We start from the raw sequence: 13,073 nt of genomic DNA on the forward strand, positions 1-13,073 counted from the left end.
CCTTCCATATGCTTCAAATTCTTTCGCTCTATTTTTCGGTGCTTCCGATCTCTTGGCACTCACGGCGATGGTACTGAACTGAAGGGGAATGAGAGTGACGAGACAAGGGACCGAAAAACATACCTTAACCGAAGCCAACCTCCCATCAAGGTTATGCATGGCTTCGTGTTACCGAGGGAGTTGCAACTGCCAGAAGTTTGAGACCACACGTTTGAGAAAACCGTTTCTCAAAAAAACGGTTTACAGTTTTCTCATATTGCAAAAGAGATGGAATCTGGTGCATTATCGAAGTTGGATCTCTCTTCGTCTCCCTGCAAAACTCACGAGAAGCATGAGACTAAGGGATGGAATCTGGTGCATTATTGAAGTTGGATCTCGCTTCGTCTCCCTGCAAAACTCACGAGAAGCATGAGACTGGTCTCTTCGACATGAGTGCTCCTCTAACAGAGCTTTTAGATGCATGTGAACGGTCGTTTGACTTCAGACATGGTTTGTCTCCCTCTCTAGCTGTTCCAGCAACTTGTGTTGATTGATGTTCTAAAGGTTGGTCCCTCCGTAATTGAAGAAGGAATGTTTCTGAACCTGTAGCTTCCAGATAAGCTAAAAAAATCCTGATCAGTAAACCACTACGCCCACCCCTGTTGACCACTGACTCTTTATGGAAAGAGATTCTCTCTCTTTCAGTCTCTGGCATTTCATGGCGGCATGGAATAGAACCACTTCTTTGACTGGTCGCAAAAGAAAAAGATTTCCGCGGACCTGCTGCTTGCGCTTCCCAGGTCAGCTGAACTCAGACTTGCGCAAGCTTGCCGTGAACCTCATTCCCTTTCCTCGTCTTCACTTTTTCCATGGTGGGATTTGCCCTGCTCACCTCCCGTGGCTCCCAGCAGTACCGAGCCCTCACTGTCCCTGAGCTCACCCAGCAGATGTGGGATGTGTGCAGCAGACCCTCGCAATGGTAGGTATCTCACTGTATCTTCCATGCTCTGGGGCAAGATGAGCACGAAGGAGGTGGATGAGCAGATGATCAATGTCCAGAATAAAAATTCCTCTTACTTTGTGGAGTGGATTCCCAACAACGTGAAGTCCAGTGTGTGTGACATCCCTCCTACCGGACTGAAGACTGCATCAACTTTCATTGGGAAGTCGACTTTCATCCGGGAGATGTTCAGGAGGGTGAGCGAGCAGTTGACTGCCATGTTCAGGAGAAAGGCTTTCCTGCACTGGTACACAGGCAACATGAATGATCTGGTCCCTGAGTACCAGCAGTATCAGGATGCAACTGCAGACGAGGAAGGTGACTACGAGGATGAAGAGGAGCTTCAAGAACCATGAAGGAGGTTTTTGAAACATTATTAAGAACAATGGTGGACGGGTCCTTCTTTCTGTGTTTAATCCTTTTCTGGAGTTGGGTTGGTGTGGAAGTTGCTACAGTATGTTCAGTGTTAACCGATTCAGATGCTAATTCATTCACAAAGGAGGGAAATGCAAATTTTCTAAGAAGTTCGTGTTCCTTGGGGCGTCTAATCAAGATGGGAAGTCTTAAGTATTGATTGTAAAGAAGTGATAGTGATAATTGATAATTGAACCAATTTTTTCAGGTCCTGCCAAAGTCTTCGAGGTTGAAGGCCTTCAGTGACTTGTAGAAAGACTTGCCGAACCTGGCTGCCAAAGGTTTTATAAAGCCAGTCAAAGTCGTGTTTGATTGTAAAGAAGTGATATTGCAGACTATCAATTGATAAAGCCAATCAAAATCGTTTTGTAAAGTGATAGATGCTATATTCTGACATGAGAACTAAGTTAATTATAATAGAATAACCTTTATAATTGTGTTATAGGTGGTTATTTATCGGTTTTCAAATGAAATGAGCATTTATTGAATTTGGCATTAATCACTGTCGATATTGCATATTTTTCTCTCCTGAATTATATTTCATTGTTTTTAAGGTTTATTTCTTCCTGAAATGCTTTTTATAGATTTAATTATGGAATTTCAGGAGAATTATGGTGGAGAAGGAGATATTTACCAAAATGCCCTTAGTGAAATGGAGATGATTTTTAGGTCAAATCGTTTTAAAATAAATAAGATGGTATTTAAAGCAAAAAGGGGGCGTCGAAAGAAGGGGGCAAAAGGGGGCCCGAGAGGAGAGACCTGGGAGGGAAAACCCGAGAGGGGGAAGCGTGAAGAGAAAACAGAGGACTTAGACCGGAAACAGGGGAGGACCCAAGAGGAGTTCCCCACCGTCGTTCGCAGGGCCAATACCTTCCGCCGCGCCACCGTCGTCCACCGCCGTCCATTGCCGTCCAGCAACCGAGAACAAACCCGAGGAGAGCTCGAGAGAGTCTCCGTCGAGGTGAGTTCGACAGTCGTCGCTCGCCAGGCCGAGAAGTGATCCGAGAGGGCTTCTCCGGTGCCAATCCCGCTTTTCGACCATCCTCCGGCGTCTATCACATATTCCGACCAATCCCGGAGCCATTCCGACTCCAACCGAGACTCGAGAGAGCCGGTTAGAGAACGTCAGCTCTGTTTCGCTCTTCGCCGGACGTTACCTCCGTCCGTCGGCTTCTAACCGTCGTCGCCGGCGTCGTCTCTACCTCCGGCCACTCACTCTTGCCAACCCGAAGCCATTGATTTCGGGAAATTGCAGCACCCGTGAGAACGAGTTGCTGCCCGAGCGAGAGGAGGAAGAAGGGGAGTAATTCGTCATTATTGAATTTAGTTTTTATATGGTTTGAACTTAGGTTTTGAATGTTAATTGAATCTGATTTGATAATTAATATTTATTTAAGATTTGCTTTCTGGATATTTGATTAAATTAGCTAATTAGGGTAGGATTATAATTGAGGTTGGATTTTGGTATTTTAATCCGATTTCTGTCTTTCACTCTATGCGCCCGAGAGGGGCTAGACGCAAGGATTGAGAAATCGGATTCGTGATTACGTGGCGCTCAAGAGAGGCATGAATCACGGTAAAATCCAGAGTTGATAATTTTAGCATAATCACAATAGGAAATTGATTCTCTGTGTTCTATTGTAATCCACTCTTTGTCATTAACTCTAAGCGCCCAAGAGGGGTTAGACGCAAGGATTGAGAATTCGGATTTGTGGTTACGTGGCGCTCGAGAGAGGCACGAATCACGGTAAAATCCAGAGTTGACGTTTCCTGTTGTGCAAGTAGTTAATTAGATTATTGCTTGATAATTTAGGATATAATTAGTGTTTAGTTCAGATTAATTCATCATATTTGGTTAGGCTAGTTGACTGAAGAATACACAAAATTCAATCCTCCCTGTGGATATGACCCTCGCTTACTGCTAGATTACATGAACGATTCGTACGCTTGCGAGGTATTAAAGCCGATGTAATTAAATTCTACATCAAGTTTTTGGCGCCGTTGCCGGGGAGGCACGTATTAAGTGTATTTCTTTGTTCTCCATGGTCTTAGGTTAGATTTATTTATTTTTTATTTTTTTATTTTTTTATTTTATTATTTTTATTTTTATTTTTATTTTTTATTTTTTTTGATTTCATAATTTTAGCTTGGTATTTTTTTTATGGAATTATTTTTATTTCTTCTAGTTAGTTCATATTTTTAGTAGTGAGTTTGTTAGCTTAATTTGATAGTTCGTTTTGTTTCTTTTTGTGTTTTTATGCACGGGCGCCGCTCCCTAGGTGGACCATTAGCTCCCTTTGTTGAAGAGGTAGAACAGATTTGTAGGAAAACACCCGAAGTCAAAGTAAGAGCTACCATGGCCAATCAGGGTGAACCATTAGAGTTACCTGCAACAGGGAAGCTAAGATCCAGGTGGTCCGGTCCATTTGAGGTCACACAGGTGTTTCCTCATGGCGCTATTGAGATCCGCAATCACGGAGACGGGTCGATCTTCAAAGTTAACGGTCAGAGGCTCAAACCGTATCTTGAGAATATTCCCACACCGGAGGAGGTGAAGGTGATTTTCTTGGAGGAACTTGTCATTTCATCTTGAATGCATCAGAGTCTTGCTTACGACTATAAACTTAGCACATTGTGGGCAATCCCCACGTTTCTATCCCTTTGTACATTAGAGTTTTATTTTTAATTTATTTTATTTTAATTTATTTTATTTTATTTTTTATTTATTTATTTATTTATTTATTTTTTGGTTTATCCATTCTTATTTGCCGGCTGAGAGCATAAATGGTTTCGGTAGTCGATGACCAGACTTTTGGTCCCTAGTTTGAGAGGTCTATACTCAAACAACCATTCTGGGATTGACTAGTTCGATCTTGAAGTATTGAATGAAAACCTTATGGTGAGTAACTTAAGGACTTGTGTTCAGCGCGTGATTCCTGCTGCCTTCAGTGGCCAGTCACACGGAGATTTCTTCAAAGTGTGATGTGGGATAGCGGTTTCATCTACGGATGATTACCTACGGGTACGACTGATACGAGTAAACCTTCTTCGAGGGAGACTATGTATCATTCCTGGGAGCCTTTATTGACTTTTCGGTATTATTGTTGATGACCAAACACATATGGTCCCACCTATGGATTTAGGAGCCCTGAGGGAGCTTAACCCTCACCCTGTTGGAGTATAACTAGCTAAGCTGTTATTTTTTTATTTATTTTTTTTAATTTTTTTTATTTTTATTTTTTTTATTTTTGTAGTCGTTATAGTGTTTTAACTTTTCCCCATTGAGGACAATGTCAGGTTTAGGTTTGGAGGGGGAAACGACTATTTTATGTCTTAGCAATAATTTTCTTTTGATTTCTGTTCCCGGTTTTCAAATTACTCCTCTTAGTATGTGGTTAACAATAGTAGAGTTAAAATAAGTTGATCAAATGTGTTTCAAAATTTTTCGTAAAACTGTGTAGAATATGCCTATTACAAATCTGATATAATTTGTTGTGATCCATGAGAATTCAGTGGGATAACTTACTATTACATTAGACTTGGAACTTAGTTGCAAAAAAAAACATGTAAATCTAGTGTTGATCTATGTTAGTCTGAATAGTCTTGTATGCCTGTTTGAACTCATTCCTTTTTATACCTCAGTGAAATTCCTTGTTGTAATATATGAATGCAAATGGAAATGCTCTTGCTTGCAAAAGACAGATAACTTCAGAAACAGCCTGGGCAAACCCAGGGACATGCACCGGAACAGTCGGTTACTTAAAAATAAGTGTATGTGCAGTGAAGACGAATACAAAATGGTGGTAATACCAAAAGTATTCAGTGAAACAAAAATTACGCTGGTAATAGCAAAAGTGCGCTGGTAATAGCGTAAAATGGTTTTAAATCTGGAAGCAATAAGTTTCCTTAACTTTGATGATGAATTGTAATTTGAAAGAAGTTGCAAGTCAAGATTGAAATTGGTATATTTCTTTTGGTGAGATTGTCAGACAACAGGTTTACTCTACTATTTTCTCTTAATTGTGATGTGACCAGGATTTTATTGTTATTTGTTGCCTCTTTGCTCTATTGAAGTAATAGCTTATGGGTCACATTGGTTCAGGTGGAGTAACAATGAGTGTATTTGGATTGATAATAGGCTATATTTTACACAGGTTTTCAAATTTCGCAAGATCTCATATGATTTTCAGATATTTTACGATACTAAGTGTTAGTCATATGCTAATGAGGAGTAAATTTTGTTCAGTTTTTCCTTTTTATATTATTGATTTATATGAATTTTGTGGGTAAATTCACGAGACATAACTCGTCCACTACAACAGAGTAGGGGTTTAACGGCTTGTTGCATGCGCTAAATGCAATCGTGCTCCCTACGAAAGTGGCATTTTGTTTTCCTAGGCTTAATTTTGGTTCGATTGTTGTTTTGCTAGGGACTAGCAAAGATTTAGGTTTGGGGGTGTGATAGATGCTATATTCTGACATGAGAACTAAGTTAATTATAATAGAATAACCTTTATAATTGTGTTATAGGTGGTTATTTATCGGTTTTCAAATGAAATGAGCATTTATTGAATTTGGCATTAATTACTATCGATATTGCATATTTTTCTCTCCTGAATTATATTTCATTGTTTTTAAGGTTTATTTCTTCCTGAAATGCTTTTTATAGATTTAATTATGGAATTTCAGGAGAATTATGGTGGAGAAGGAGATATTTACCAAAATGCCCTTAGTGAAATGGAGATGATTTTTAGGTCAAATCGTTTTAAAATAAATAAGATGGTATTTAAAGCAAAAGGGGGGCGTCGAAAGAAGGGGGCAAAAGGGGGCCCGAGAGGAGAGACCTGGGAGGGAAAACCCGAGAGGGGGAAGCGTGAAGAGAAAACAGAGGACTTTGACCAGAAACAGGGGAGGACCCGAGAGGAGTTCCCCACCGTCGTTCGTCGGGCCAATACCTTCCGCCGCGCCACCGTCGTCCACCGCCGTCCACTGCCGTCCAGCAACTGAGAACAAACCCGAGGAGAGCTTGAGAGAGTCTCCGTCGAGGTGAGTTCGACATTCATCGCTCGCTAGGCCGAGAAGTGATCCGAGAGGGCTTCTCCGGTGCCAATCCCGCTTTTCGACCATCCTCCGGCGTCTATCACATATTCCAACCAGTCCCGGAGCCATTCCGACTCCAACCGAGACTCGAGAGAGCCGGTTAGAGAACGTCAGCTCTGTTTCGCTCTTCGCCGGACGTTACCTCCGTCCGTCGGCTTCTAACCGTCGTTGTCGGCGTCGTCTCTACCTCCGGCCACTCACTCTTGCCAACCCGAAGCCATTGATTTCGGGAAATTGCAGCACCCGTGAGAACGAGTTGCTGCCCGAGCGAGAGGAGGAAGAAGGGGAGTAATTCGTCATTATTGAATTTAGTTTTTATATGGTTTGAACTTAGGTTTTGAATGTTAATTGAATCTGATTTGATAATTAATATTTATTTAAGATTTGCTTTCTGGATATTTGATTAAATTAGCTAATTAGGGTAGGATTATAATTGAGGTTGGATTTTGGTATTTTAATCCGATTTCTGTCTTTCACTCTATGCGCCCGAGAGGGGCTAGACGCAAGGATTGAGAAATCGGATTCGTGATTACGTGGCGCTCGAGAGAGGCATGAATCACGGTAAAATCCAGAGTTGATAATTTTAGCATCATCACAATAGGAAATTGATTCTCTGCATTCTATTGTAATCCGCTCTTTGTCATTAACTCTAAGCGCCCGAGAGGGGCTAGACGCAAGGATTAAGAATTCGGATTCGTGGTTACGTGGCGCTGGAGAGAGGCACGAATCACGGTAAAATCGAGAGTTGACGTTTCCTGTTGTGCAAGTAGTTAATTAGATTATTGCTTGATAATTTAGGATATAATTAGTATTTAGTTCAGATTAATTCATCATATTTGGTTAGGCTAGTTGACTGAAGAATACACAGAATTCAATCCTCTCTGTGGATATGACCCTCGCTTATTGCTAGATTATATGAACGATTCGTACGCTTGCGAGGTATTAAAGCCGATGTAATTAAATTCTACATCATAAAGCCAGTGAAAGTCCTTTTTTATCTGCTCTAAATAAACGGGGCTCCACAAAATTTGTATTGATATGCAAAAAAAGTAAAGTTGGTCATGGCCAACTTGCAGGCATAAAGCACGATTGCTTCCTTAGGTAGATAACCAGTAAGGCGCCATGGGTAACTCACCAGCCGAGACCTGTTATGGGAATTGTTTCCTTGACTCTGATCTACAGTTGGGTGGTACTCTGCGTAGGTGGGCAATGCCATGATGGAGAGAGAGATGCCCTTACCAAGATTAGAAACGGTTTGAACGATCCCCTGAACAGGCTATCCTCATGGGGTAATCATTCTGATTGTTGCAAATGGAGAAGGATTGCTTGCGACAAGAAAATGGGGTATGTAACCAAACTTGTCCTTCGAAATCCATACCCAATTTTGCGACTCCAATTTGGTGAAGTGTCAGGTCATGGCTACTGGATTTTGAGCGGTCGACTAAATCTAAGTTTACTGGAACTGAAACACCTAAGGTATGTAAACCTGAGTTTGAACAGTTTTAAAGGCAATTCCATCCCAACTTTCTTAGGTTCTTTGAGTGAGCTAAGGTATTTGAATCTATCCTATGCTGGTTTCCAAGGAAACATTCCTCCCCAGCTTGGGAATCTCTCCAAACTTGAGTATTTGGATGTTTCTTATTCATCTATTGCCTTGGCCATTGACAGCTTTCAGTGGTTGGGGAACATGTTTGAGATCACACTAAATAAAGATCTCACTAAAGACCGTGGAAAGATCTCAGTAAAGACTAAAGAAGGACCAGTTGGAAATAGGCATGTTTGAGATCACATTGCATGTAATTTTCATGCTACTCATCCATATTTGATCTATGACATTGAGTATATTAGTATGGTGATCATCGTGGTTTAGTCACGAATGTAATATGATGAAAGTCGCGGTGGTTCCATTATTAATATATACGATGGTTCCATTATTAATAATATACAGATGCGTACCTAAAGAATTGTGATATGATTGTTTCAGGAATGATATGTAACCCAAGTGGGAGATTGTTAGGAAATTCATATTTCCTATTCTAATTTGGGTAACATATTTATTATGCAATTATATTTTCTATTATTAATGGAATGGGCTGAAATTAAGTGATCTAATTTTGTTAAGCCCATTAAGGAATGGGCCATGGATATGGGCCATGAATATGGGCCACTTGAGTAGATAACATAGGGAATTATGGGAACCCTATATAAAGAGACACAACATGGTTATGGTCCCCAATATACTAAATCACACACAGTTTCCCTTCTCCCCATCCGGAAGAGAGACGAAGGTCCCATTGAGGAATAAGGCGATTTAGTTGAGGAAGATCATATCCGTTCTTAACGTTCATTATAGAGATTCCACATCAGAAGGTGAAATTTATGGAATGGATCAAGGTATGTCAGTTTTTAATCCTAATATTCTAGCATGTTGTAAATTCTGGATTAGAATTTACTATTACGGATCTAACAGAACATGCACAATTTAAGATACCTGGACATGACTCTTGTCAATCTTGAGGGAGCAGGTGAACATTGGCTTCACATGATAAACCAGCTCCTTTACTTCAATAGTTTCGTTGTGAATACTGTACTCTAACTAATCTTCCTCCAACTCTTTCATTCATTAATTTCACATCTATTGTCGTGCTTGACCTCTCACATAATTGGTTTCAGTCCACTAGTCCAAATTGGATAGCTAATCTTAGTCACCTTGTGTCATTAGATATTTCGTATAATATGTTTAATGCTACTATTTCGGACTGGCTTCCAGAGTTACATTTCTTGCAAGAGATAAAGCTAGTGTCGGCCAATCTCAACGGCAGTTGCACATAGACACTCAAAGGCAACTGGGAAAGCATGGTGAGATTAGATTTGTCTGGAAATCAATTATATGGAGAAATCCCTATGTCCAAAGGGAACATTACCTCACTTATTGAACTCAATTTGTCAGAGAATCGAATTAATGGTAGCATTCCAAAAAGTATAAGCAATCTCCACCAATTAGAACTTATGGATTTGTCTTACAACAACATAGACGGAAGGCCAACTTTGGATAATTTATGTCAGCTAAAGAAGCACAAAATTTTTCTCTCCCTGAATGCAATCTTATAGGTACTATCCCTGCATGTTTGGGAGAATTTTCTTCACTTGAGGTAATAAATCTTTGGTCAAATTAGTTGGATGGAGCTCTTCCAGACAGTCTAGGAGAGCTAGCTCAATTAAGTGAGCTTCAGATTGGAAACAATTCTCTATCAGGTATTGTGTCTGAGGTCCATTTCAAATATTTGGGTAACTTGTTAGTTCTAGACTTGTCTTCCAACTTTCTAATTCTTCAATTTAAGGATGACTGGTCACCTCCATTTAACCTGAGTATGATCTGGTTGCGTTCATGTCACTTGGGACCACAATTTCCTGCTTGGTTGAAAACTCAGAAACAAATATCCGAAATGGATATTTCTAATGTAAATATTTCAGGCAATATACCCGAATGGTTTTGGGATATTTTCCAGAGAATCTTGAATCTTACAACGAATATGATAGAGGCAAGCTGCCAAACCCTTTGAAGGTGGGACACAATGCAATGGTAGATTTGAGTTATAACTTATTTTGGGGTCCTATACCGAGTATGTCAGATGGTGTTTTATTTGTTGATATCTCCAACAACAAATTTTTTGGACCACTTCCACAATAGATGGCTCAAGCACTCTTTGGTTTGGAAATGTTATATGCTTCAAATAACCAAATATCAGGTACTATTCCTATATCAATTGAAGAAATGGATTCATTGCTTCTTCTCGACTTGTCAAAGAACAATTTGAGAGGTAGTATTCCCCCAACGATTGGCAATTACGGAAAGTCAAATACTTAAAACATATCACCAACATATTTCAACACTCCCCCGCAAACCAAACCCCCAAACCCAGGACAAATTCCAAATACAAATACAAATGCAAAGTCCCCGCGCCAAACATGCGAACCTGTGGGGATTCGAAGGCGAGACGTGTGAAACCTGCTATGATACCATGTAATTGCCTAACCAATACAACCCGAAAAGACTAGTTGATTAAGGTGCAGAAAGTCAAATACTTAACACAAATCACCAACATATTCCAACACTCCCCCGCAAACCAAACCCCCAGGTTAAACCCAGGACAAATTCCAAATACAAATACAAATGCAAATGCAAAGTTTTCGCTCCAAACATGTGAACGTGTGGGGATTCGAAGGTGGGGCGTGCAGAAACCTACTCTGATACCATGTAAGTACCTAACCAATACAACCCCAAACGACTAGTCGATTAAGGTGTGGAAAGTCAAGGCTTAACACAGATCACCAACATATTCTAACACTCCCCAGCAAACCAAGCCCCCGGGTTAAACCCAGGACAAATTCCAAATACAAATGCAAATGCAAAGTCCCTGAGCCAAACATGCGAACACGCGGGGATTTGAAAGTGGGATGTGCGAAACTTGCTCAGATACCATGTAAGTACCTAACCAATACAACCCGAAAATACTAGTCAATTAAGGTGCGAAAAGTCAAATACTTAACACAGATCACCAACATATTCCAACAGTGCTTGACCTGAGTGAGAATATTTTGTAAGGAGACCTACTAGAGACTATAGGTTTCCTTGATTGGCTCAAATATTTGCTCATGGGGAAGAATAATCTATCAGGACAGATCCCATACACAATATATAATTTTTCATTTCTGGAAACTGTTGGCCTTGGTAAGAATAGATTATTTAGTAATATTCCTGCAAGGATAGGTAATTTGTCCCGTCTAAGAAAACTCCGATTGCGATCCAACTTGCTATCTGAGAAAATTCCACCTCAACTCTGACAAGCTCAGTCTATCCATGTCCTAGATTTCGCACATAACAATCTCACAGGCTTGATTCATCCAACTTTCGGTAAGATGTTTGCCATGAGAAATCAATATGAAGGGAGCCACTTATGGAATGTTTATCCAAGGGATGTACCAGTGGATATAGGCTCGTATATGGACAATCTATTTGTTATGAAAAGGTCAATTGCAAGAATATAAGAGCACACTCTTCCTTGTTACAAGTCTGTATCTTTCCAATAATAATTTGGAAGGTAAGATCCCAGAAGAGTTAACAAACATTTCAAATCTCCTCTTATTGAACTTGGCTCATAATCATTTCATAGGGAATATACCAAAAAATATTGGTAACTTGAGTTTGTTAGGAGTCACTTGATTTATCAAGTAACCAACTCTCTGGTTCAATCCCTCAAAGTCTGTCCTTTCTCACTTCATTGAGTTACTTGAACTCGTCCTATAATAACTTGTATGGGAGAATTCCATCTGGTCCACAACTGCAAGTCCTAAACTATCCATCAATTTTTTGGGGTAACCCTGAATTGTGTGGACCTCCTCTTACAGACATTTGCCCTGGAGATAACCCCACTCGAGGTGGTGAAGAAATGGGTGATGAAGGAAAAGAAAAGGAAAATGATGGAAATGAAGAAAGTGACAAGCTATGGGTTTATGCTGGCATTGCCCCAGGATTTGCAGTGGGATTTTCAGGAGTGTTGTTGATTTTGATGTTTAAAGAGTCTTGGAGGCTTTCCTTTTTCCAGTTTGCAGACACTTTGTCAACTAAGCTTTCTTGACATGCACGATAGTGAAACGAGAGTTAAAATTACATGGATAGATATATTTAAGCATGCACTAGATAAGTAAAGGTGTGTTTGGACTTTAGAAGATGGTAGCATTTTTCATCAGAGTTCTTTCTTTTAGATAGAATCGTGGTAGTAAATGTGATTGAAGAGCTCCTAGGTGGAGCTTTTGTGTGGGATTTGCTTTTGTTTGATTGTATTTAGTAAAGTTAAACTTGCAACACATTGATCTCTACAGATATATTTCAAAAGAATGAAGTCTAAGGAGAATTATATATTCTTTTGTACTTCTCACTAGAGATTTGGTTCTTTTAGGTTGTGTTCAGATCACATAAAATGGAGAGAAAAGAAAAGGAAGAGAAGAGGAGAGAAAGAAAAAAAAAAGAAAAAAGGTTTCTTTTCTCTTGTTTGGATGCCATGGAAAATGAGAGAGAAAATGAAAGAGCAATATACTTTCTCTTGTTTGGATACACGTGGACAATGGAAAGGAAAAGAAAATTTGTAATATTTTAAAAATTTGACGATTAAAATTTTCTCTCAGTGGAAAGGATTTTGGTTGCTTGAAAAAATATTCCAATCTTCAATAGCGATGAGGATACAATTTGCAACATAGATGTCCCTTTTCTACAACACAAGATTCTAGAATAATTAGTATTTCTAGAATATAGATGTCCAGAGTACTCCTTTTGTCAAATGATTGACATCAGTGTTAGATAACCAAAATAAGTCATAAAATAATTATATATTAAAATCAGTCATATAATTATTTTTTTATTTTATTTATACTACTTGAACTTATTAAAATATTTATGATTATTTAAATAATTTTAAATTATTTAACTCTTTTACGAAATAATTATTTAATATTTATATAAAACTAAAATAAAATATTTAAAATATAATTATTTTATTTTAATAACTAAATAAATATATTC

The 13,073-nt window shown here is 39.3% G+C and overlaps 1 protein-coding gene and 2 pseudogenes across 1 annotated transcript; all 3 read left to right on the top strand.

The window, feature by feature from the left end:
- The first annotated feature begins 344 nt into the window (after nucleotides 1–344).
- LOC137943702 (tubulin beta-1 chain-like) lies at nucleotides 345–1,335 on the top strand (annotated as a pseudogene).
- Nucleotides 1,336–7,643: 6,308 nt separating this feature from the next.
- Nucleotides 7,644–8,276, top strand: LOC137943703 (receptor-like protein EIX2). Its single transcript, XM_068789143.1, has one exon. It carries the CDS (start codon nucleotides 7,644–7,646, stop codon nucleotides 8,274–8,276), a length of 633 nt encoding a protein of 210 aa, XP_068645244.1.
- Nucleotides 8,277–9,349: 1,073 nt separating this feature from the next.
- Nucleotides 9,350–12,132, top strand: LOC137943704 (receptor-like protein EIX1; annotated as a pseudogene).
- The last annotated feature ends 941 nt before the right edge of the window (nucleotides 12,133–13,073 follow it).

Source organism: Aristolochia californica, unplaced genomic scaffold (assembly GCF_029961685.1).
Source record: "Aristolochia californica isolate CCGP_79_NKW_82.1479 unplaced genomic scaffold, dmAriCali1.0.hap1 SCAF_11, whole genome shotgun sequence".
Taxonomy (NCBI): Eukaryota; Viridiplantae; Streptophyta; class Magnoliopsida; order Piperales; family Aristolochiaceae; genus Aristolochia; species Aristolochia californica.

Excerpts from the sequence above, each read along its gene's own strand:
- LOC137943703 (XM_068789143.1), top strand. The coding sequence starts at position 7,644 with ATGGGAATTGTTTCCTTGACTCTGATCTACAGTTGGGTGGTACTCTGC.